A 25,804-nucleotide genomic window follows, 5' to 3' on the forward strand; every position below is an offset into this window, starting at 1 on the left:
CCCTTGTCATATACCATATCTCTTTAATTGTGCCACAAAATCATTTTTTTTATGAATTCATTTTTGTTTCCTAAGTATTAAAGGGACATGAAACCTCAAGTTTTGTCTTTCATACAGTTTTAAACAACTTTATTATCTAAATTGCTTTGTTCTCTTAGAATCCTTTTGCAGCAATTCACTACTGGGAGCTAGCGGAACACATCAGGTTAGTACAGGCCGCTAAAAAGTATCAGTGGCATTAAAGGGGCATGAACCCTAAAATATTTCTTTCATGATTCAGATAATTTTAAACATCTTTCCAATTCACTTATTAAATTTGCCTTTTTCTCTTGGTATACTTAATTGAAGGAGCAGTAGTGCATGACTGGTAGCTGGCTAAACACATCAGGTGAGCCAATGACAAGATGCATATAGTGCAGCCACCAGTCAGCAGCTTGCTCCTGAGCCTACCTAGATATTCTTTTCAATAAAGGATATCAAGAGAACAAAGCAAATTCGATAATAGAAGTAAATTGGGTATTTGTTTTCATAAAAGAAAAAAATTGGGGTTCATGTTCCTTAAAAATGCTTTGGTTATTATTTGTAACCATCCACTTGTAATACCGGATTGTACATTATTCTTTGCGCGAGGCCGAGTGCAAGGTAACACACTCTATACTATCGATTGCTCTCCACTTGTAATCTGGGTCTATATATTTGACGATCTAGGATTAATTTATAGATTTTAAATACTATTGCTCTTGATCCATACGTAAATATTTAAAAACAGGAGTTAGATACCCAGACTCAAGACTCCCCCTGAATATTATCTATAAACCCATTTCTGACATTAATAATTTAACACAGTTTTGGGTGATATCTGGAGTTCTTCTGGTTTAGAAAGCCTTTTAGTAACATAGAGATGCCTAGTATTTTGTAGTGGTTAATCTCGGATAACTGTAGATGGGATCATGGAATACTTAACACATTGAAATGTGTAGACAGAATGCAACTTCAGTATCTCATTGAGGAAAAATGTGGTGTGTCTCAGCAGATGGAAAAAAAAACATTACACCCATCAACAGCTGCTTCTGCCAACCACCCCAAGAGGAAATGATAACTTCACCCTATCACACCAAAGCTAAACACAGTCTTCAGCATTACATTGTAGATCAAAGCATCATTACTCAATGGACCAGATAAGATTAACAAAAATAAATAAATACATTCGTTCATTTTTGCAGCATTAAGAATCTTTAATTTTCACTAATTCTTCAAATAAAGTACAAATATAATCTTGTGGACGCTAGCATAATAGTATCACAACCATTATTTGTTGGTGAAGTAATGTTTTTTGCAAGGGAGTATTTTCTCTTGAGCCAGTGCTGTAATTTTTATAAGACACACATGATGATGCATTACACCCATGTAGCATTGAAAGTCTGGTATTGTTTAGGGGATTGCACAGGAAATTAAATGCTATTTATTTATTTTTTAATCTTTTTTACTTCTTTTTTTTTTTTTTTTTTACAGATTTACAGAAACTATTCTAGTGAATATCTTGATTCATAAATAAATAATAATTTATGTTCTATCAATACAGCTATATAGTAAAGGGACATCAAAGTCAAATTTTAACTTTCATGATTCAGATAGAACATGCACTAAAAACTAACGGCTAGATTTGGAGTTTTGTCGGTAACGATCCGAAAATCTAACGCCGGCTTTTTTCTGGCCGCACCATAAAAATAACTCTGGTATTGAGAGTCCACATAAAGGCTGCGTTAGGCTCCAAAAAAGGAGCGTAGAGCATTTTTAACGCAGCTTCAACTCTCGATACCAGAGTTGCTTACGCAAGCGGCCAGCCTCAAAAACGTGCTCGTGCACGATTCCCCCATAGAAAACAATGGGGCTGTTTGAGCTGAAAAAAAACCTAACACCTGCAAAAAAGCTGCGTTCAGCTCTTAACGCAGCCCCATTGTTTGCTATGCGGAAACACCTCCTAAGTCTGCACCTAACACCCTAACATGTACCCCGAGTCTAAACACCCCTAACCTTACACTTATTAACCCCTAATCTGCCGCCCCCGCTATCGCTGACACCTGCATTTTATTTTTAACCCCTAATCTGCCGCTCCGTAAACCGCCGCTACTTACATTATCCTTATGTACCCCTACTCTGCTGCCCCTAACACCGCCGACCCCTATATTATATTTATTAACCCCTAATCTGCCCCCCACAACGTCGCCGCCAGCTACCTACACTTATTAACCCCTAATCTGCCGACCGCAAAGCGCCGCCACCTACGTTATCCTTATGTACCCCTAATCTGCTGCCCCTAACACCGCCGACGCCTATATTATATTTATTAACCCCTAATCTGCCCCCCTCAACGTCGCCTCCACCTGCCTACACTTATTAACCCCTAATCTGCCGAGCGGACCGCACCGCTACTATAATAAAGTTATTAACCCCTAATCCGCCTCACTAACCCTATAATAAATAGTATTAACCCCTAATCTGCCCTCCCTAACATCGCCGACACCTAACTTCAATTATTAACCCCTAATCTGCCGACTGGAGCTCACCGCTATTCTAATAAATGTATTAACCCCTAAAGCTAAGTCTAACCCTAACACTAACACCCCCCTAAGTTAAATATAATTTACATCTAACAAAATTAATTATCTCTTATTAAATAAATTATTCCTATTTAAAGCTAAATACTTACCTGTAAAATAAATCCTAATATAGCTACAATATAAATTATAATTATATTATAGCTATTTTAGGATTAATATTTATTTTACAGGCAACTTTGTAATTATTTTAACCATGTACAATAGCTATTAAATAGTTAAGAACTATTTAATAGTTACCTAGTTAAAATAATTACAAAATTACCTGTAAAATAAATCCTAACCTAAGTTACAATTAAACCTAACACTATACTATCATTAAATTAATTAAATAAAATACCTACAATTACCTACAATTAAACCTAACACTACACTATCAATAAATAAATTAAATACAATTCCTACAAATAACTACAATGAAATAAACTAACTAAAGTACAAAAAATAAAAAAGAACTAAGTTACAAAAAATAAAAAAATATTTACAAACATAAGAAAAATATTACAACAATTTTAAACTAATTACACCTACTCTAAGCCCCCTAATAAAATAACAAAGACCCCCAAAATAAAAAATGCCCTACCCTATTCTAAATTACTAAAGTTCAAAGCTCTTTTACCTTACCAGCCCTGAACAGGGCCCTTTGCGGGGCATGCCCCAAGAAGTTCAGCTCTTTTGCCTGTAAAAAAAACATACAATACCCCCCCCCCAACATTACAACCCACCACCCACATACCCCTAATCTAACCCAAACCCCCCTTAAATAAACCTAACACTAAGCCCCTGAAGATCATCCTACCTTGTCTTCACCTAACCAGGTATCACCGATCCGTCCTGTCTCCAAAATCTTCATCCAACCCAAGCGGGGGCTGGCGATCCATCATCCGGTGGCTGAAGAGGTCCAGAAGAGGCTCCAAAGTCTTCATCCTATCCGGGAAGAAGAGTAGATCCGGACCGGCAACCATCATCTTCCAAGCGGCATCTTCTATCTTCATCCGATGAGGACCGGCTCCATCCTGAAGACCTCCGACGCGGACCCATCTTCATCCGGCGACGTCCAACTGAAGAATGAAGGTTCCTTTAAGGGACGTCATCCAAGATGGCGTCCCTCGAATTCCGATTGGCTGATAGGATTCTATCAGCCAATCGGAATTAAGGTAGGAATATTCTGATTGGCTGATGGAATCAGCCAATCAGAATCAAGTTCAATACGATTGGCTGATCCAATCAGCCAATCAGATTGAGCTCGCATTCTATTGGCTGATCGGAACAGCCAATAGAATGCGAGCTCAATCTGATTGGCTGATTGGATCAGCCAATCGGATTGAACTTGATTCTGATTGGCTGATTCCATCAGCCAATCAGAATATTCCTACCTTAATTCCGATTGGCTGATAGAATCCTATCAGCCAATCGGAATTTGAGGGACGCCATCTTGGATGACGTCCCTTAAAGGAACCTTCATTCTTCAGTTGGACGTCGCCGGATGAAGATGGGTCCGCGTCGGAGGTCTTCAGGATGGAGCCGGTCCTCATCGGATGAAGATAGAAGATGCCGCTTGGAAGATGATGGTTGCCGGTCCGGATCTACTCTTCTTCCCGGATAGGATGAAGACTTTGGAGCCTCTTCTGGACCTCTTCAGCCACCGGATGATGGATCGCCAGCCCCCGCTTGGGTTGGATGAAGATTTTGGAGCCAGGACGGATCGGTGATACCTGGTGAGGTGAAGACAAGGTAGGATGATCTTCAGGGGCTTAGTGTTAGGTTTATTTAAGGGGGGTTTGGGTTAGATTAGGGGTATGTGGGTGGTGGGTTGTAATGTTGGGGGGGGTATTGTATGTTTTTTTTACAGGCAAAAGAGCTGAACTTCTTGGGGCATGCCCCGCAAAGGGCCCTGTTCAGGGCTGGTAAGGTAAAAGAGCTTTGAACTTTAGTAATTTAGAATAGGGTAGGGCATTTTTTATTTTGGGGGTCTTTGTTATTTTATTAGGGGGCTTAGAGTAGGTGTAATTAGTTTAAAATTGTTGTAATATTTTTCTTATGTTTGTAAATATTTTTTTATTTTTTGTAACTTAGTTCTTTTTTATTTTTTGTACTTTAGTTAGTTTATTTCATTGTAGTTATTTGTAGGAATTGTATTTAATTTATTTATTGATAGTGTAGTGTTAGGTTTAATTGTAGGTAATTGTAGGTATTTTATTTAATTAATTTAATGATAGTATAGTGTTAGGTTTAATTGTAACTTAGGTTAGGATTTATTTTACAGGTAATTTTGTAATTATTTTAACTAGGTAACTATTAAATAGTTCTTAACTATTTAATAGCTATTGTACATGGTTAAAATAATTACAAAGTTGCCTGTAAAATAAATATTAATCCTAAAATAGCTATAATATAATTATAATTTATATTGTAGCTATATTAGGATTTATTTTACAGTAAGTATTTAGCTTTAAATAGGAATAATTTATTTAATAAGAGTTAAATTATTTCGTTAGAATAAAATTATATTTAACTTAGGGGGGTGTTAGTGGGGTTAATACATTTATTAGAATAGCGGTGAGCTCCAGTCAGCAGATTAGGGGTTAATAATTGAAGTTAGGTGTCGGTGATGTTAGGGAGGGCAGATTAGGGGTTAATACTATTTATTATAGGGTTAGTGAGGCGGATTAGGGGTTAATAACTTTATTATAGTAGCGGTGCGGTCCGCTCGGCAGATTAGGGGTTAATAAGTGTAGGCAGGTGGAGGCGACATTGAGGGGGGCAGATTAGGGGTTAATAAATATAATATAGGGGTCGGCGGTGTTAGGGGCAGCAGATTAGGGGTACATAGGGATAATGTAGCTGGCGGCGGCGTGCGGACGGCAGATTAGGGGTTAATAAGTGTAGGTAGCTGGCGGCGACGTTGTGGGGGGCAGATTAGGGGTTAATAAATATAATATAGGGGTCGGCGGTGTTAGGGGCAGCAGATTAGGGGTACATAAGTATAACGTAGGTGGCGGTCGGCAGATTAGGGGTTAAAAATTTTTAATAGAGTGTCGGCGATGTGGGGGGACCTCGGTTTAGGGGTACATAGGTAGTTTATGGGTGTTAGTGTACTTTAGAGTACAGTAGTTAAGAGCTTTATAAACCGGCGTTAGCCCAGAAAGCTCTTAACTACTGACTTTTTTCCTGCGGCTGGAGTTTTGTCGTTAGATGTCTAACGCTCACTTCAGACACGACTCTAAATACCGGAGTTAGAAAGATCCCATTGAAAAGATAGGATACGCAATTGACGTAAGGGGATCTGCGGTATGGAAAAGTCGCGGCTGAAAAGTGAGCGTTAGACCCTATTTTGAGTGACTCCAAATACCGGAGGTAGCCTAAAACCAGCGTTAGGAGCCTCTAACGCTGGTTTTCACGGCTAACGCCAAACTCCAAATCTAGGCCTAAGCTACTATTTACTTCAATTAGCATATTCTGCGCAGTATTTTCATGTGTACGTTTTCTGAGGCACCAGTTCCTACTAAGCATGTGCAAAAGAATTCACAGAATATACATATGAGTCTGTGATTGGCTGATCGCTGCCTCATGATTCTGGGGGCAGGGATATTAAAGTAAACTTATAATTGTCAGAAAAAAATCTACTGCTCATGTGAAATTCATAGTAAGTGCTATTGCATTGTCTTTATTATGCGCTTCTACTGCATTTTATGTTCCTCAATATAGGAGTTCTGGGAATTGAATATCTCCAAGAATGCAGAAACATATTAAAAATAGCTAAATTCAGATTATTATTAAGAAGGTTTGGTTCTGGTGCTTACTGTTTTGGAGTGTGTTGGCCTCAATGTTATTGAAACTGATAAAGACAGGCAGGGGATCACTGAGTATAGCCAGCATGTACTACCCCTACTCCTGTATGTATAAACTCACAGTGATACAGCTCCTGGTGGAAAGTGCTCGTGAATACCTGGGGGTAGCTGCCAAACTCCCCAAATAGCATAAATTCAATCAATGGTCGGTCCACAGCTCTTAGATAAAAGTTCACTTTATTGAATACAGATAAAACAAAGAAAGTGACGATTCAGTGAACTTTTATCTAAGTGCTGTGGACCGACCATTGATTGAATACCTACTCCTGTATGTGTTATACAGGGAGACACCACTGATTTAATATTTTATGGTTATCCGTAAAACAAGAAAGCACAAATGTCAATCTGGGGATTTGTCGGCAGCTCATGCTGCAGATATGCAGGTGTCTTCCTCTCTAGTTCAGATTCCACATAGTTTGCAATGTTCTAATTCAGCTGAGTCAGACTCTGCTGCCTCTGAGGGGGGACTGTATTCTGATGAACAAGAAGCTTTTTCTAAAGGTGAACACTCAATGCACATATCTATGTATGCTACAATGTTCATAATGTTATTCTTAGGCTCATGTTTGCATTTTATTTCTGTACAGTCAGTACAAAATTATCTATATGTACTATGGTGCATGCACTTTTATATCATATGTACACTCCTCACATTTTTGTAAATATTTTATTATATCTTTTCACGTGACAACACTGAAGAAATTACACTTTGCTACAATGTAAAGTAGTGAGTGTACAGCCTGTATAACAGTAGAATTGGCAGTTCCCTCAAAATAACTCAACACACATCCATTAATGTCTAAACCGTTGGCAACAAAAGTGAGTACACCCCTAAGTGGAAATGTCCAAATTGGGCCCAAAGTGTCAATATTTTGTGTGGCCACCATTATTTTCCAGCACTGCCTTAACCCTCTTGGGCATGGAGTTCACCAGAGCTTCACAGGTTGCCACTGGGGTCTTCTTCCACTCCTCCATGACAACATCACGGAACTGGTAGAGAGACCTTGCGCTCCCCCACCTTCTGTTTGAGGATGACCCACGGATGCTTAAAAGGGTTTAGGTCTGGAGACATGCTTGGCCAGTCCATCACCTTTACCCTCAGCTTCTTTAGCAAGTCAGTGGTCGTCTTGGAGGTGTGTTTGGGGTCATTATCATGTCGGAATACTGCCCTGCGGCCCAGTCTCTGAAGGGAGGGGATCATTCTCTGATTCAGTATGTCACAGTAAATGTTCGCATTCATGGTTCCCTCAATGAACTGCAGCTCCCTAGTGCCGGCAGCACTCATGCAGGCCCAGACCATAACACTCCCACCACCATGCTTGACTGTAGGCAAGACACACTTGTCTTTGTACTCCTCACCTGGTTGCTGCGACACACGCTTGACACCATCTAAACCAAATAAGTTTATCTTGGTTTCATCGGACCACAGGACATGGTTTCAGTAATCCATGTCCTTAGTCTGCTTGTCTTCAGCAAACTGTTTGCAGGCTTTCTTGTGCATCATCTTTAGAAGAGGCTTCCTTCTGGGATGACAGCCATGCAGACCAATTTGATGCAGTGTGCGGCGTATAGTCTGAGTACTGACCCCCCACCCCTTCAACCTCTGCAGCAATGCTGGCAGCACTCATATGTCTATTTCCCAAAGACAACCTCTAGATATGACGCAGAGCACGTGCACTCAACTTCTTTAGTCGATCATGGCAAAGCCTGTTCTGAGTTTAACCTGTCCTGTGAAACCACTGTATGGTCTTGCTTGCCCACCGTTCTGCAGCTCAGTTTCAGGGTCTTGGCAATCTTCTTATAGCCTAGGTCATCTTTATGTAGCACAACAATTCTTTTTTTCAGATCCTCAGAGAGTTCTTTGCTATGAGGTGCCATGTTGAACATCCAGTGACCAGTATGAGAGAGTGTGAGAGCAATAACAACAAATTTAACACACCTGCTCCCCATTCACACCTGAGACCTTGTAACACTAACGAGTCACATGACACCGGGAAGGGAAAATGGCTTATTGGGCCCAATTTGGAAATTTTCACATAGGGGTGTACTCACTTTTGTTGCCAACGGTTTAGACATTAACGGCTGTGTGCTGAGTTATTTTAAGGGGACAGCAAATTTACACTGAGCATATGCAAGCATATGCTTTAATGCACGTTATGTATTACAATATACTTGGTACATGTTTATATACTTATGTTTCATCCATGTAGTTTTATTCCATATTACCCAGTGTATGTACTGTGGTGCTTATGCTGCAATGTTTCATAGATCATAGAAAGTCCTTCAGGCTGTGGTGTCCTTCTTCAAATAGGAACTTTCTTATTTTGTCCCACCCTTCCCTTTGCATAGACTTTCAACTTGGGTATTTAAATCCCACTTCTATGGACTATCATCATCATACGACAGAAAACATAATTTATGCTTACCTGATAAATTCTTGTCTTTTGAGATGATGATAGTCCATAGGCCTGCACCTCTGTAATCCCTGCTTTTGTCTTTTCTACCTATCTGTTTCCTTTTATAAATAAGACCAGATGCTCTTGGCGACAACTGTAACTAAGCACATCTCTATCAACTCTGCATATCCATGGGGTGACATACCTACACAGGTTTAGATATATATATATATATATATATACACACACACACAGCCATCGCCAAAAATATTGGCACCCCTGCATTTTTGTCAGATAACGCACACTTCACCAGAAGATTGTTGCAATTACAAATGTTTAGGCATTCTCATGTTTATTTCTTTTGTTTATATTGGTATGACACAAAAAAAAGTGGAGAGAAAAAAGCCAAATCTTATGCATTCCACGAAAAACTCTAAAAATGGACTGGACAAAATCATTGGCACCTTCTCAAAATTGTAATAAATAATTGCATTCCCAGTTTGTGATGCTCCTGTAATTTGTAATTTAACTCACCTGTATCAATTAACAGGTGCTGACAATATAGAAATCACACCGGCAACCAGTTAAAATGGTGAAAAATTGACTCAACCTTTCTGTTGTGTGTCTCTGTGTGCAACACTGAGCATGGAGACGAGAAAGCAGCAAAGAATTGTCTGAGGATTTGAGAACAAAAAATATGGAAAAGCTTAGACAATCTCAAGATTAAAAGTCCATCTCCAGAAATCTTAATGTTCCTGTGTCCACTGTGCGCAACATTGTCAAGAAGTTTACAGCCCATGGCATTGTAGCTAATCTCCCTGGACGTGGATGAAAGAGAAAAATTGTTTAAAGATTGCAACGATGGATTGTTCTAATGGTGGATAAAGAACATTGATCAACTTCCAGACAAACTCAAGCTGACCTTCAGGCACAGGGTACAAATGTGGCAGCTCGCACTATACATCACCATCTGAATTTAAAAGGGACGATATGGTAGGAGACCCAGGAGGACCCCACTGCTGACACAGAAACTTAAAAAAGCTAGATTGGAGTTTGCCAAAACGTACCTGAGGAAGCCAAAATCCTTTTGGGAAAATGTGCTATGGACAGATTTAACAAAATTACAGCTTTTTGGTAAAGCCAATCATTCTACTGTTTTCAGAAAAAGAAATGAGGCTTTTAAAGAAAGGAATGCAGTTCCTACAGTCAAACATGGTGGAGTCTTCACTGTGTGCATGGCGTTATAAAATCTGAAGACTACCAAAGAATTATGTGGTGCAATTCTGGCCCAGTGTCACAAAGTTGGGTATTCGTCAGAGGTCATGGGTCTTACAGAAGGACAATGACCCAAAGCACACATCAAAAAGCAACCATAAATGGTTTAAGAAAAAGCACTGGAGAGTACTGAACAGGCCAGCAATTAGTTCAGATCTCAATCCCATAGAGAACCTGTGGAGAGATCTCAAAACAGCAGTTGGGAAAAGGAACCCTTCCAATCTGAGAGACCTGGAGCAGTTTGCAAAAGAAGAGTGGTCCAAAAGTAGAGGTGTTTAAGAAACTCATTGATGGTTACAGGAAGCAATTGATTTCAGTTATTTTTTTTCAAGGGGTTTGCTACCAAATATTAAATTGAGGGTGCCAATAATTTTGCCCAGTTCATTTTTGGAGTTTTTGGAATGTGTCAGATTTGGCTTTTTTTCTGCACATTTTTGTGTCATACCAATACAAACAAAATAAATAAACATCAGAATGCCTAAATATTTGTAATTGCAACAATTCTCTGGGCGAAGTGGTGCATTATCTGACAGAAATGCATGGGTGACAATATTTTTATACACACACACACACACACACACACATATATATATATATATATATATATATATATATATATATATATATAAATAAATACATACATATATATATACACACACACACACATATACACAGTCGTATGCAAAAGCTTAGGCACCCCTGACAATTTCCATGATTTTCATTTATAAATATTCGGGTGTTTGGATCAGCAATTTAATTTTTATCTATCAAATAACTGAAGGACACAGTAATATTTCAGTAGTGAAATGAGGTTTATTGGATTAACAGAAAATGTGCAATATGCATCAAAACGAAATTAGACAGGTGCATACATTTGGGCACCCTTGTCATTTTGTTGATTTGAATACCTGTAACTACCTAGCACTGATTAATTGAAACACACAATTGGTTTGGTGAGCCCATCGAGCCTTGAACTTCATAGACAGGTGCATCCAATCATGAGAAAAGTTATTTAAGGTGGCCAATTGCAAGTTGTTGTTCTCTTTGAATCTCCTCTGCAGAGTGGCAACATGGGGGCCTCAAAACAACTCTCAAATGACCTGAAAACAAAGATTGTTCAACATTATGGTTTAGGGGAAGGCTACATAAAGCTATCGCAGAGATTAAAGCTGTCAGTGTCCACTGTGAGGAACATAGTGAGGAAATGGAAGAGCACAGGCACAGTTCTTGTTAAGGCCAAAAGTAAAATATCGGAGAGGCAAAGGCAAAGGATGGTGAGAACATTTCAAAAACAGCCCACAGACCACCCCCAAAGACCTACAACATCATCTTGCTGCAGATGGTGTCACTGTGCATCGTTCAACAATTCAGCGTATGGGAGAGTGATGCGGAAGAAGCCTTTTCTGCACACATGCCACAAGCAGAGTCGCTTGAGGTATGCAAACGCACATTTGGAAGAAGGTGCTGTGGACTGAGGAAACAAAGATTGAGTTATTTGGTCATAACAAGGTGCGTTATACATGGCGGCAAAAGAACACAGCGTTTCAAGACAAACACTTGCTAGCCAACGTAAAATTTGGTAGATGTTCCATCATGCTGTGGGGCTGTGTGGCCAGTGCCGATACTGGGAATCTTGTTAAAGTTTAGGGTCACATGGATTCCACTCAATATCAGCAGATACTTGATAATAATGTTGAGGAATCAGTCACAAAGTTGAAGTTACGCCGGAGCTGGATATTTCAACAAGACAACGACCCAAAACACTGCTCAAAATCTACTCTGGCATTTATGCAGCGGAACAAGTACAATGTTCTGGAATGGCAATCCCAGTCCCCAGACCTGAATATCATTGAAAATCTGTGGGGTGATTTGAAGCGGGCTGTCCATGCTCGGCAACCATCAAACCTAACTGAACTGGAGATGTTTTACAAGGCGGAATGGTCCAAAATACCTTCATCCAGAATCCAGACACTCATTACAGGCTATAGGAAACGTCTAGAGGCTGTTATTTATGCTAAAAGAGGCTCTACTAAATATTATTGCAATATTTCTGTTGGAGTGCCCAAATTTATGCACCTGTCTAATTTCGTTTTGATGCATATTGCACATTTTCTGTTAATCCAATAAACCTCATTTCACTACTGAAATATTACTGTGTCCTTCAGTTATTTGATAGATCAAAATGAAATTGCTGATCCAAACACCCAATTATTTATAAATGAAAATCATGGAAATTGTCAGGGGTGCCTAAACTGTTGCATACGACTGTGTGTATATATATATATATATATATATATATATATATATATATATATATATATATATATATATTCTCCACAAAAGTAGGCACTCACTGGTCTTGATTAAAAAGTATAAATTTATTCAATCCATTAAAAAGGTTTCATGACGTTTCGGTACATTCCTGTACCTTTATCAAATGTAACCGCAATATCAAAGACAAAGAAATTAAAACCTATTAACTAACTTACCTACATCCTCCTCCTAAATGCCCCCGGTGTTCACTGGATAGCCGCAACATTGCCGTCGAAGAGGTCGGCGTCTGACGTCATAAAAGCCGCATCACTATGCGCAGCGTCATTTTGAGAGTGCCGAAATCTCCATGGTAACCCATGTAAACATCCGGCCCGTGTGGCTATTCCAGTGAAGAATGTTAGATCAATGCTATGCTGCCACTAACTATAGATGCGATCGAAATCCAACATCAGTATTAGACTCGCAGTGTGATCAGTAACGGCTCCAAGGCCTCTACATACAAACTATGCAGCAGCAATGAACGTAAACATTAAGTGTACAATAAAAAACATAGTAAAAAAAAAAACCAAGTGTGACAAATCACTATTCTTACCTAAAGTATGATTAAACGGCACTGAATATGTTTTACCGTGTAAGATGACTATTATTATTACATAATGAGACACAAAATTGTATCAATTAACATTCCTTCATGCCCAATTGAATTATGATAGAAACAAAGTGTCACAGTGAGACCCATAGCAAGTTATTAATCCATAGATGGGGTACAATCATGCTGGTGTAATTTATCACTTTTGTGTATATCAGTTAGTGTTTCACATGTTAATAGAAGGGGCTAAAATCCAGAGAGGTATTCAGGCCATTAGGTATTAGAGTGCCCAATCTGTAAATCCATTTGCTCTCACATTGAAGCAAGAGGTTTCCTCTGTTGCCACCCCTGTGCATAGGGGGTATGTGGTCTATGAGCATTATCCGCAGACTGGACACAGCATGTTTATGTTGAAGACAGTGCCGTGCCACCGGCTGATCGGATTCCCCTGTGCGAAGAGCCTCACGTATTGCACATCGATGATTCGCCATATGTTCGCGGAACGTTGTTACCGTTTTCCCGATGTATACCCTAGAGCATGGACAAATCAGCATATACACTACATATGTGCTAGTGCACGTTAGGCGATGTCTGATGTCAAATCTATAGTTGTTATGCGGATGTTGAAAGGTACTACCCCTAAGCATACCATTACACGTAACACATCCTCCACATGGAAAACATCCCATCTTAGTTGTCTTCAACCAGGTATCCTTTTTATAGTGCTTCACAGGGTCTGATTTGACCAGTATATCCCTTAGGTTATTGGTTCTTCGGTATGCTATTCTGGGGGCAGGAATCCTTTCAAAGGGTAACGTAGGATCAGTACCTACCACTGGCCAATGTCTCTGCACAGCCTTAGTTAAATATTTACAAGTTGGCGTAAATGTGGTGACCATGTTTATCTGCCCTGGGTTCAGCTTCGCTCCGGGTTTCACTGTCACATGAGATCTTCCTTTCTTTCAATTTCTGATACCTTTATATGGAATTATAAGATAAAGAGCTTTCAAAACTCACAGGATTTTTTTCTTAAAAAAAAAAAAAAAAATGCATGAAAGACCATTTGAGTAGAAGAAAAACAAATCTTTGAACCCTTTTTGTGGACTGTTATAAGTCATAACGGAAACAAAAGTACTGAAGGATACACAGAAATAACTTTATGCCTTCAGCAGAATTTTTATTATACACTGCCAGATTTTTTATTATATTTTTGCACAATATTGAAATACTGGCTCTTACATTTGAAAATTATTAACTTTTTTTCACTCAAATGCCTGCAAAATTGGATTCTTTGCAATTTTCCTGAGGAAATTTATAGCCATGATGTTTGTACAAATCATGACTTTTCAATCTAAAGTACATTAGGGCCACATGTGTACAGATGTATCAGACTTAAACAGATTGTGTTTTACAAATGCATCCATTCTCTGCCAAGAGCAATGTGTTTTGTTGTATGTGTTTATATATGGCTTTAACACTAGGCACCTATTGTTTCTGTTCCTCTGCAGATTAATCCCGGAAGCAAGGCCGCTTTGGCTAATTTATGCCCAGGAGATATTATTCTGGAAATCAATGGGGAAAGAACAGAAAACATGACTCATTTAGAAGCACAAAACAAGATAAAGGCTTGTTCTAACCACCTGATGCTTTCCGTGAACAGGTTTGTTCTTCATTTCTATTATATGTCATGTTTTATAAAGAAAGCCCCTGCACTGTGTTTTTATAGAATAGTGTAAGGCACAGTAATGCAATGTGATACAAACCATTTGTATGTATGTTGGTCCCATTCCAATGTATTACTGTTCATTTAAAATGTATTGGAATGGGCCCACATCTGTAACGAACCTATGCATAGCACTGCCTAATATGTTGGTGCTTTACAATAATTTTGCTGTGTAAAAGATTCCATTTCAACTTGTGGGATAGCTTCTTTTTCTATGCTTTGTTCATCCATTAGAAACCTGGCTGTAATAATTTACCAAGCCCCTGCACATGTATACGATGAAACGGGAACATCTGTTTTTTAAAGTAAAGAAGTTTTTTTTGAATGGGGTGTGGGAGTCAATGGGATTTCTGTAGACCTACATGGAAGCAAAAATAAATTATGACAGTTTAATATTCAGAATATTGATTACTGCTGAAGGTGCTTGTATGCAGGTGTATACATTTAAAGGGACGTTATGCTCAGAATTCTAGCATTATAAACACCAGCATTGACATATGTCAAAAATATATTTTTTTGCCTGAGAAATTATTAAAATTTGATTCAAACAAATAATAAAGGCATAAGGTGTGCCAAATTGGGAGGTTAAAAAACAATATCTTTATTAAGCATCCATAAAAAAAGGACAAATTGTTGATAGATAAAATCTGAGTTTCTTTTTTTATTTACTTTGTCATTAAGTGAAATTGCCAGAGAGTTCACAGGGGCCGTCTACACTATAAATAAGCAATAGTCTGGAACTGCATGTTGTATTTGTAAAAATAAATATGGTAAAAAAATGTGAATTCCCCATGACTTGTAGGCTACATGGAACATTTCTTCATTTCTTTATATTTTTCTAAAGTGGACAGATGAATGAGGTGAAAAATTGAGCATTTCCCTAACTAAAGTACCATTCCTTTTTTAACATTTATGGGTGGCCCTCCGGGACTCAGGAGGTTAAAAAGAGCCAGTCATCATTTTGTGGGTTTGACCACCACAATAAGGGTGTGCTAGTGTGCGGGATTGTCAGTGTGTCTGGGTGGTTGGGGGCATATATGGGTGATCTGTGGGTTGGGCTAATGTAGTCAACTTATAACAACAGGGGGAATCATGTAATTAAATTCAGGACATATTGCTGTCTCAGCAGGGCAGAGCTCAGAATTCTTGACTGTCCCGCACAAATTGGGACAGTTTGGAGGTTTCTAATAACGGGAGAGCTAGGGCTATGACAGCTGTATGTTGTGCAATATCATTATTTAATTTAAAATATATTGACTAGAAGCTTGATTTTACCACAGTTTCTCGTGCCATGTATTTTTATTATGTAAAATTTAAGAATGATGTCTTATTTCTGTAAAATGCAATATAAAATAATGTTCTAGGGCTGCAGACATAGGTCTCTCATGTGTTATTCATTAGAACTGTTTATTATATATATAATTTATGGAAAATGTGATTCTAAGAGAAAATGCTTTTGAACATTTAGATCTTCAGTGTAAAATGAACAGCTGTAGCTGCAAATACAGCCTACAAGAAAGAAATAAGGTTTTTATTTTTGTATTTAAAGGGACAAAACACTTAAAATGTCATCAATAATATGTTTAAATTATGCAAAACTAAGGAACTTTGCAGTGCACAGTTATTTGTTTTCTCATCTTTGCCAAATGTTACTTTGAAAATTGTAGTGTTTCCACTCATCCCAGAGGGCTGGAGGGCATTCAGTGGAATGCAGAAGCCTGACAATCTTACATGTTACACAGTGATTGGTTGATATGTGCAGAAACTTGTTTATATATGTTCCTAATTGGCAACAGCAAAGTAAATAAGATAAACAACATCCCAGAAATCTTTCAAGGGGTGTGTCCCAGGTCTGCAAAACAACACACATTTGCCTAACAAAATGACAGTTTTAAATGTTTTTTTTTTTTTTTTTTTTTTAAATAACATTTTATTTTGCATTCAGATATTTTGTAATACTGCCAATCCCTTGCAATTCATAACTAAAATTCTGATTTCATCATCAAGCAAACTAGTATTTTTTTCTCTCCAGACTAGTAAAAATATTTCCTCCTTACTAGTAATATATAGCAATGTTTTCAGCTCTGTTCATAACTATGTACTATATACTAATTATGAACTGTCATTGCTATAATGATTGCTTTTTACTTTAGTCAAACGTAATATGAGAAGATAAACATAAGGATGCTGAAGTTAACTGTTCTTTTCTATCTTGAAATTTTGCCTCATCATTATCATCTTCTTCAGGATTTTTGTTGGGATTCTTTATGATTGTAATATAAAATTGTTAACTTTGTGTAGTATAACACTTTGGAATATTATTTCATTCTCTCCCCCCTTTCCTGTAATTTAATTCTGAAAATGTTGGGCTTTCCAATGCCAGTTAAAAATAGGGGGAAACTTTGGGCTCAACACTGTTATATTCTACACAGTGATTGGCTGCACACCCTAGTGACCTTTTTATAACTGTTCATAATTGGCCTCATCAGAGAAGGAAACCTAGTTTATAGCCCCTCTGTTTTATGGACACAAAAACTTAAAATGTATTTTAAGAGCATTTAGGCAACTAATATAATTTTAAAAAATGCATGCATATTATTCTTAAACTATTCACTGCTTTGTATACATCATTCTATCTAGTAATTATTTTGTGTTAAATATCCCTTTAATATAGGGGGTAAAAATAAAAAGAACACCCAGTAATCCCTTTAGAAGGCATAAAGGCTCTGTCAAATGTATGGGATCACACATTATACTTTAAAATGTATATTGTACATGTATTTAAGTTACCTTGTATTTTTAATAATAGCTATTCTAAGAACTGCATATTACCAATGTGGTTCCTTCGATTTGCTTTATAAGTCCTCAAGACACCCATGGCACCTAAAATTTAGCTTGGTTTGGCTGGAAATTTTTTAAGGCCTCACATCGGTGAATACATTATTTATTGGGTTATTATATGTGTGTGTGTGTATAATTAATATATAAATATATATAATATAACATATAATGAATTGAAAAAGACAGGGAGACTGTCTCTATTTGAGGAATGTTATAAATATAATTTATACATGTGAATAGCCAAACGTTTCTGGCTCCTAAATGTATTGGCTGGCTCCAAGATTTTGAACAAATTTGTCAAGCCCTGCCTTAACATATCACTTAGTTATTTTCCTTACTGATTTTGAATCTCCATCATACATCTATATAGAAATCTGGCAATTTTGCTACTTCTATTTCTTCTTATCCATTTTTTAAAATAAAGCATTAACAAAATCTAATTTAATCATGGTATAGCATTCTAGTGTTACATTCTATCAACTCTGGTAAGATCAATGGTTGCCATGTCACTGTGGTGACTAGAAATTACCCCCAAAGTCCACATGCTAGATTTGCATTCATAGAGACCCCCTGATTATTGGCTTGCTTTGTATGATGCAGTTTCATCATGTGTTCCCTCATGTTCCAGAAGCAACCACACTACTGGAAGTGGCTACCTTTGTTCTGGGAAATATCTGTGCCATATACAGGCATAGCTTTTACAGCTCCTGACTAAGTAACCAGCACCTGCATTTCCCTTTGCCCACCAGTCATAACAAAAAAAGCTTATGGATAAACCACAGCTACTTTGCATCTCTCTCCTACAAATCCTCCCAAATCAGCCTAATTCCTGCAGCTTCCAGTGAGTCACTGATCTTTAAATGGGCCATTAAATACAGTTGAATTGTAAAATCAACACATGCATACTAAATAGACTATGTAGTATCACTTACTATGAATTTTAAATGAGTAGTAGATATTTTTCTGACAAATTTCAAAACTTCTCTCCATTTGCCAGCTCCCTATGTCATGTGACAGCCATCAACCAATCACAAATGCATATATGAATATATTGTTATCTCTTATACATGCTCAGTAGGAGCCGGTGCCTCAGAAAATGAGCACATAAAAAGTCTGTTCACAAAATTACCATTTCATTAGACCATTTTGTTTTTAAACATTTTTTCCCCACTGTTTAACTCCTGGTGAGGTACTGGAAGATTGACATGATCTATAAACCAAAACACATTAAAAATTGTCTGCTGGGATTTATTACAAGAACTTACTTTCGTTTCTCAACCCAGAATGCCAATCAGTAGTAGAAAAACTGGGGGATATTTATCAAAGCGTCAACTGAAAATACGCTTGAATCCCGCGTCGTTTTTGTCACGAGATTGATCCGCCGTAGTTATCAAAGCGTCAAGATTGTCAAATGTTGAAATTTGTGATGTAATATATGCTCAATCCGATGCAGATCGATGCTTGCGTAATTACAGATGTTTCGAATTCACATTCAACACTATTTGACCCTTTTCACAATTTATCAAACATTTAAAAGGTACGCTCGCGTCTATTCCAAAGCAGCATACCTACGGCTAGATTTAGAGTTTTGTCGGTAACGACCCGCGTATCTAACGCTGGTTTTTTTCTGGCCGCACCTTTAAAATAACTCTGGTATTGAGAGTCCACAGAATGGCTGCGTTAGGCTCCAAAAAAGGAGCGTAGGGCATATTTAGCGCAACTTCAGCTCTCGATACCAGAGTTGCTTACGGACGCGGCCAGCCTCAAAAACGTGCTCGTGCACGATTCCCCCATAGGAAACAATGGGGCTGTTTGAGCTGAAAAAAAACCTAACACCTGCAAAAAAGCAGCGTTCAGCTCCTAACGCAGCCCCATTGTTTCCTATGGGGAAACACTTCCTACGTCTGCACCTAACACTCTAACATGTACCCCGAGTCTAAACACCCCTAACCTTACACTTATTAACCCCTATTCTGCCGCCCCCGCAATCGCTGACCCCTGCATATTATTATTAACCCCTAATCTGCCGCTCCGTAAACCGCCGCTACTTACATTATCCCTATGTACCCCTAATCTGCTGTCCCTAACACCGCCGACCCCTATATTATATTTATTAACCCCTAATCTGCCCCCCACAACGTCGCCTCCACCTGCCTACACTTATTAACCCCTAATCTGCCGAGCGGACCGCACCGCTATTATAATAAAGTTATTAACCCCTAATCCGCCTCACTAACCCTATAATAAATAGTATTAACCCCTAATCTGCCCTCCCTAACATCGCCGACACCTAACTTCAAACATTAACCCCTAATCTGCCGACTGGAGCTCACCGCTATTCTAATAAATGTATTAACCCCTAAAGCTAAGTCTAACCCTAACACTAACACCCCCTAAGTTAAATATAATTTAAATCTAACGAAATTAATTAACTCTTACTAAATAAATTATTCCTATTTAAAGCTAAATACTTACCTGTAAAATAAATCCTAATATAGCTACAATATAAATTATAATTATATTATAGCTATTTTAGGATTTATATTTATTTTACAGGTAACTTTGTATTTATTTTAACCAGGTACAATAGCTATTAAATAGTTAAGAACTATTTAATAGCTAAAATAGTTAAAATAATTACAAAATTACCTGTAAAATAAATCCTAACCTAAGTTACAATTAAACCTAACACTACACTATCAATAAATTAATTAAATACAATACCTACAAATAACTACAATGAAATAAACTAACTAAAGTACAAAAAATAAAAAAGAACTAAGTTACAAAAAATAAAAAAATATTTACAAACATAAGAAAAATATTACAACAATTTTAAACTAATTTCACCTACTCTAAGCCCCCTAATAAAATAACAAAGCCCCCCAAAATAAAAAATGCCCTACCCTATTCTAAATTACTAAAGTTCAAAGCTCTTTTACCTTACCAGCCCTGAACAGGGCCCTTTGCGGGGCATGCCCCAAGAAGTTCAGCTCTTTTGCCTGTAAAAAAAAACATACAATACCCCCCCCCAACATTACAACCCACCACCCACATACCCCTAATCTAACCCAAACCCCCCTTAAATAAACCTAACACTAAGCCCCTGAAGATCTTCCTACCTTATCTTCACCGTACCAGGTTCACCGATCGATCCAGAAGAGCTCCTCCGATGTCCTGATCCAAGCCCAAGTGGGGGGCTGAAGAGGTCCATGATCCGGCTGAAGTCATCATCCAAGCGGGAGCTGAAGAGGTCCATGATCCGGATGAAGTCTTCATCCAAGCGGGAGCTGAAGAGGTCCATGATCCGGATGAAGTCTTCTATCAACGGCATCTTCAATCTTCTTTCTTCGGGAGCCATCATGTTCCATCCGACGCGGAACATCCTCTTCTCCCGACGCCTACTCGCCGAATGACGGTTCCTTTAAATGACGTCATCCAAGATGGCGTCCCTCGAATTCCGATTGGCTGATAGGATTCTATCAGCCAATCGGAATTAAGGTAGGAATATTCTGATTGGCTGATGGAATCAGCCAATCAGAATCAAGTTCAATCCGATTGGCTGATTGGATCAGCCAATCGGATTGAACTTGATTCTGATTGGCTGATTCCATCAGTCAATCAGAATATTCCTACCTTAATTCCGATTGGCTGATAGAATCCTATCAGCCAATCGGAATTCGAGGGACGCGATCTTGGATGACGTCCCTTAAAGGAACCGTCATTCGTCGGGAAGTCGTCGTCGGAAGAAGATGGGTCCGCGGTGGAGGTCTTCAAGATGGAGCCGGTCCTCATTGGATGAAGATAGAAGATGCCGCTTGGAAGATGATGGTTGCCGGTCCGGATCTACTCTTCTTCCCGGATAGGATGAAGACTTTGTACCCTCTTCTGGACTTCTTCAGCCGTCGGATGATGGATGTCTAGCCCCCGCTTGGGCTTAGATGAAGATTTTGGAGCCAGGACCGATCGGTGATACCCGGTGAGGTGAAGAAAAGGTAGGAAGATCTTCAGGGGCTTAGTGTTAGGTTTATTTAAGGGGGGTTTGGGTTAGATTAGGGGTATGTGGGTGGTGGGTTGTAATGTTGGGGGGGGGGTAGTGTATGTTTTTTTTTACAGGCAAAAGAGCTGAATTCTTTGGGGCATGCCCCGCAAAGGGCCCTGTTCAGGGCTGGTAAGGTAAAAGAGCTTTGAACTTTTGTAATTTAGAATACGGTAGGGCATTTTTTATATTGGGGGGCTTTGTTATTTTATTAGGGGGCTTAGAGTAGGTGTAATTAGTTTAAAATTGTTGTAATATTTTTCTTATGTTTGTAAATATTTTTTTATTTTTTGTAACTTAGTTCTTTTTTATTTTTTGTACTTTAGTTAGTTTATTTAATTGTATTTATTTGTAGGAATTGTATTTAATTTATTTATTGATAGTGTAGTGTTTGGTTTAATTGTAACTTAGGTTAGGATTTATTTTACAGGTAATTTTGTAATTATTTTAACTATTTTAGCTATTAAATAGTTCTTAACTATTTAATAGCTATTGCACCTGGTTAAAATAAATACAAAGTTACCTGTAAAATAAATATTAATCCTAAAATAGCTATAATATAATTATAATTGATATTGTAGCTATATTAGGATTTATTTTGCAGGTAAGTATTTAGCTTTAAATAGGAATAATTTATTTAATAAGAGTTAATTAATTTTGTTAGATTTAAATAATATTTAACTTAGGGGGTGTTAGTGTTAGGGTTAGACTTAGCTTTAGGGGTTAATACATTTATTAGAATAGCGGCGAGATTCGGTCGGCAGATTAGGGGTTAATAATTGAAGTTAGGTGTCGGCGATGTTAGGGAGGGCAGATTAGGGGTTAATAAATATAATATAGGGGTCGGCGGTGTTAGGGGCAGCAGATTAGGGGTACAGAGCTATAATGTAGGTGGCGGCTCTTTGCGGTCGGCAGATTAGGGGTTAATTATTGTAGGTAGGTGGCGGCGACGTTGTGGGGGTCAGGTTAGGGGTTAATAAATATAATATAGGGGTCGGCGGTGTTAGGGGCAGCAGATTAGGGGTACATAGCTATAATGTAGGTGGCGGCTCTTTGCGGTCGGCAGATTAGGGGTTAATTATTGTAGGTAGGTGGCGGCGACGTTGTGGGGGGCAGGTTAGGGGTTAATAAATATAATATAGGGGTCGGCGATGTTAGGGCAGCAGATTAGGGGTACATAGCTATAATGTAGCTGGCGGCGGCGTGCGGACGGCAGATTAGGGGTTAATAAGTGTAGGTAGCTGGCGGCGACGTTGTGGGGGGCAGATTAGGGGTTAATAAATATAATATAGGGGTCGGCGGTGTTAGGGACAGCAGATTAGGGGTACATAAGGATAACGTAGGTGGCGGTCGGCAGATTAGGGGTTAAAAAAATGTAATCGAGTGTCGGTGATGTGGGGGGACCTCGGTTTAGGGGTACATAGGTAGTTTATGGGTGTTAGTGTACTTTAGGGCACAGTAGTTAAGAGCTTTATGAACCGGCGTTAGCCCAGAAAGCTCTTAACTACTGACTTTTTTCTGCGGCTGGAGTTTTGTCGTTAGATTTCTAACGCTCACTTCAGACACGACTCTAAATACCGGAGTTAGAAAGATCCCATTGAAAAGATAGGATATGCAATTGACGTAAGGGGATCTGCGGTATGGAAAAGTCGCGGCTGAAAAGTGAGCGTTAGACCCTTTTTTGAATGACTCCAAATACCGGCGGTAGCCTAAAACCAGCGTTAGGAGCCTCTAACGCTGGTTTTCACGGCTACCGCCAAACTCCAAATCTAGGCCCTAGTTTTCAATCCGGCACCCTTGAGGCCGCGGATGCCTTAGAACTCAATGGGAGTCTAAATACACAGAAAGCTTATGTTTGATGCTGCAAGAGAATGAAGTATATTACATAATAAAAGTAAATTATAAACTTTATTAAAATTGTATACCCTTTCTAAATCAAACAATATTATTACTCCACATTTGGTGCACTAGTAGATATAGGGATAAAAATGAAAAATACATGACTACTTATGGATTATGCTACAACTTTGTCTCTCATTACAAAGCAAGGGGACAATATTATTTCTCCAAATTTGTAGCAAAGTTTTGCCCCAAACTTGTTGCACTAATAGATATAGAGATAAAAATTAATACATACACAACATAATATAGCTAACTTCCTTTTTATTTTTTTTTGAGAAAATCTATTTGCACCATGTTTAAGCCATGCAATACAAGTCCAACTCTCCACTTCGCACCAAATTTAACGCAACACTTTTAGCACCAATTATGACGCAAACTCCTAAACAACCCACACAATAGTGAATTTTTCAACCACTTTTGATTGGAATATGCATAATCACATGATTTATGACATCAGCCAATGTGATTCAAATATACATTTTAAACTATCACTAACGAATCAAATTGCTCGATAATTGTGTCATTGATCACTCATCGGAACTTGTAAGTGCCATTTGTTACATTGTGTATTATACTTTGAAAGTATGTATATGTGAAATTAGTATTAAAGATAAACATTGATGCTGACATTAGGACACACAGTGTAATATTTTAGACAATGATTTTAAAATTCGAATTGATGTTTGATTCAATATAATCTTAAGCTGATAGCTCAAAGGGATAGCCCACCTATCATTAAACTGTCATGAATCAGATATAGCAGAAATTTAAATCACCTCTTTACTGTCATGCTATTTTCAGTGTATTTCTTCCTTCTGTTGAATTTCTTTTTCAATAAGAAATGTCATCTTATGTGCCAGCCCATTTTATAACACCTGTGTAGGGGTGTTTTTTAAAAGTAGATTGCAATCAGGAGGGGTTACAAAGGTACAGAGAGAAAACTGGCCCAATACATATGATACCCTGATTACATGTTATATTCACAATTATTCCTGCTCAGAATAATAATACATTTACACTATATACATATAGTGGTATAAATAAACACAGAGATATGAAAGACAACATTGCTTAGAACAAAAAAATTAATTTAGGGACATGTAAATATGTTTGCAAAAGATTTCTGACATAACACACACACACACACACACACACATATATATATATATATATATGTATATATATATGTATATATATATATATATATATATATATATATATACACACAAGTATGTGCATTGATATATGTTCAAATTCTCGCATTAATAATCATTTATAAAAAGAAATCCATGAGATAAAAGCATATCATGACTTCTAGAAATACAAATACACATTAATTTATGTGAAAGTATCATATAACAAATAAATATAAAAATAACTTTCTATAAGATATTGTTTGCTGAGGTATAAATGTAGCTATTTCTTGGACATTAACAGATGAAAAATAAAAGAGTAGCTTTAGAGAAATGTGCTTGTCATGGACAGTAATGAAACGGTATAAATAAAGTTGGGAAAAACCCGAATAAATGCGACATCGAGGACTGTTAGTTAACAACAGTCCGATGCTCATCGCGACGTACTTGACGCACGTGTTTTTGACGTTTTTTAATAAATAAGTGTATCGTATGTGGATCCGCGGCAGCGATGTCTGGCAAGCGTATTGACACCAGTGAATGCACCGAGATTGACGCTTTGATAAATATCCCCCACTGTGTGGGTATGATTAAGTGCTATGGTTCAGTATTGAACAATCTTTATTCTACTACTATAAGTGCTTTTTCTTTTTTTGTTTATTGACTAGTGTTTTTTTATTTTTGTTTATTTTTTTACATTTTTAAGTTGCACAGGTAAACTATTTAGTTTGCAATAAATGCCTTAGGCAGCGGCCTGTATTCAGTGGTCCATAACATCTCAATCATTCACACTGAATACATGGGGGTGTCTGCTGTTAAGAGTGATGACACTACTAACCACAGACATAATTCTTGTTTACTCAATATACTTGTTGAGTGTTTAGATTGATGTCCTCAATAGATTACTTTAACATTTAGTCATATTTAGATAGTAAAATACGTTTTAACCATTAGCTGGTTAAATAAACACTTTCATGTATATAATCCAAAGTTTATTTTGCTAATTGCTTCAACACACTTTGTCCATTATCGCCTTTACTCCCAGCAGACTGCAATGCTTTCTGTGTTTATGACTGGATTTCTAATTAGGCAATATAGGCAACTGCCCAAGGACCTCTTTTTTAGTGGGGTACCTTCCTCAATGGTCTGTGGATAAAACACTT

The 25,804-nt window shown here is 37.9% G+C and overlaps 1 protein-coding gene across 1 annotated transcript in view; it reads left to right on the forward strand.

The window, feature by feature from the left end:
• PDLIM4 (PDZ and LIM domain 4) overlaps positions 1 to 25,804 on the forward strand; it is a 294,388-nt gene that overhangs the window by 47,873 nt on the left and 220,711 nt on the right. The window contains exon 2 of the mRNA XM_053717189.1: positions 14,512 to 14,663. Coding sequence (XP_053573164.1) covers positions 14,512 to 14,663 — 152 coding nt within the window. The remainder of the gene's footprint in view (positions 1 to 14,511; positions 14,664 to 25,804) is intronic.

Source organism: Bombina bombina, chromosome 6, assembly GCF_027579735.1.
Source record: "Bombina bombina isolate aBomBom1 chromosome 6, aBomBom1.pri, whole genome shotgun sequence".
Classification (NCBI taxonomy): Eukaryota; Metazoa; Chordata; class Amphibia; order Anura; family Bombinatoridae; genus Bombina; species Bombina bombina.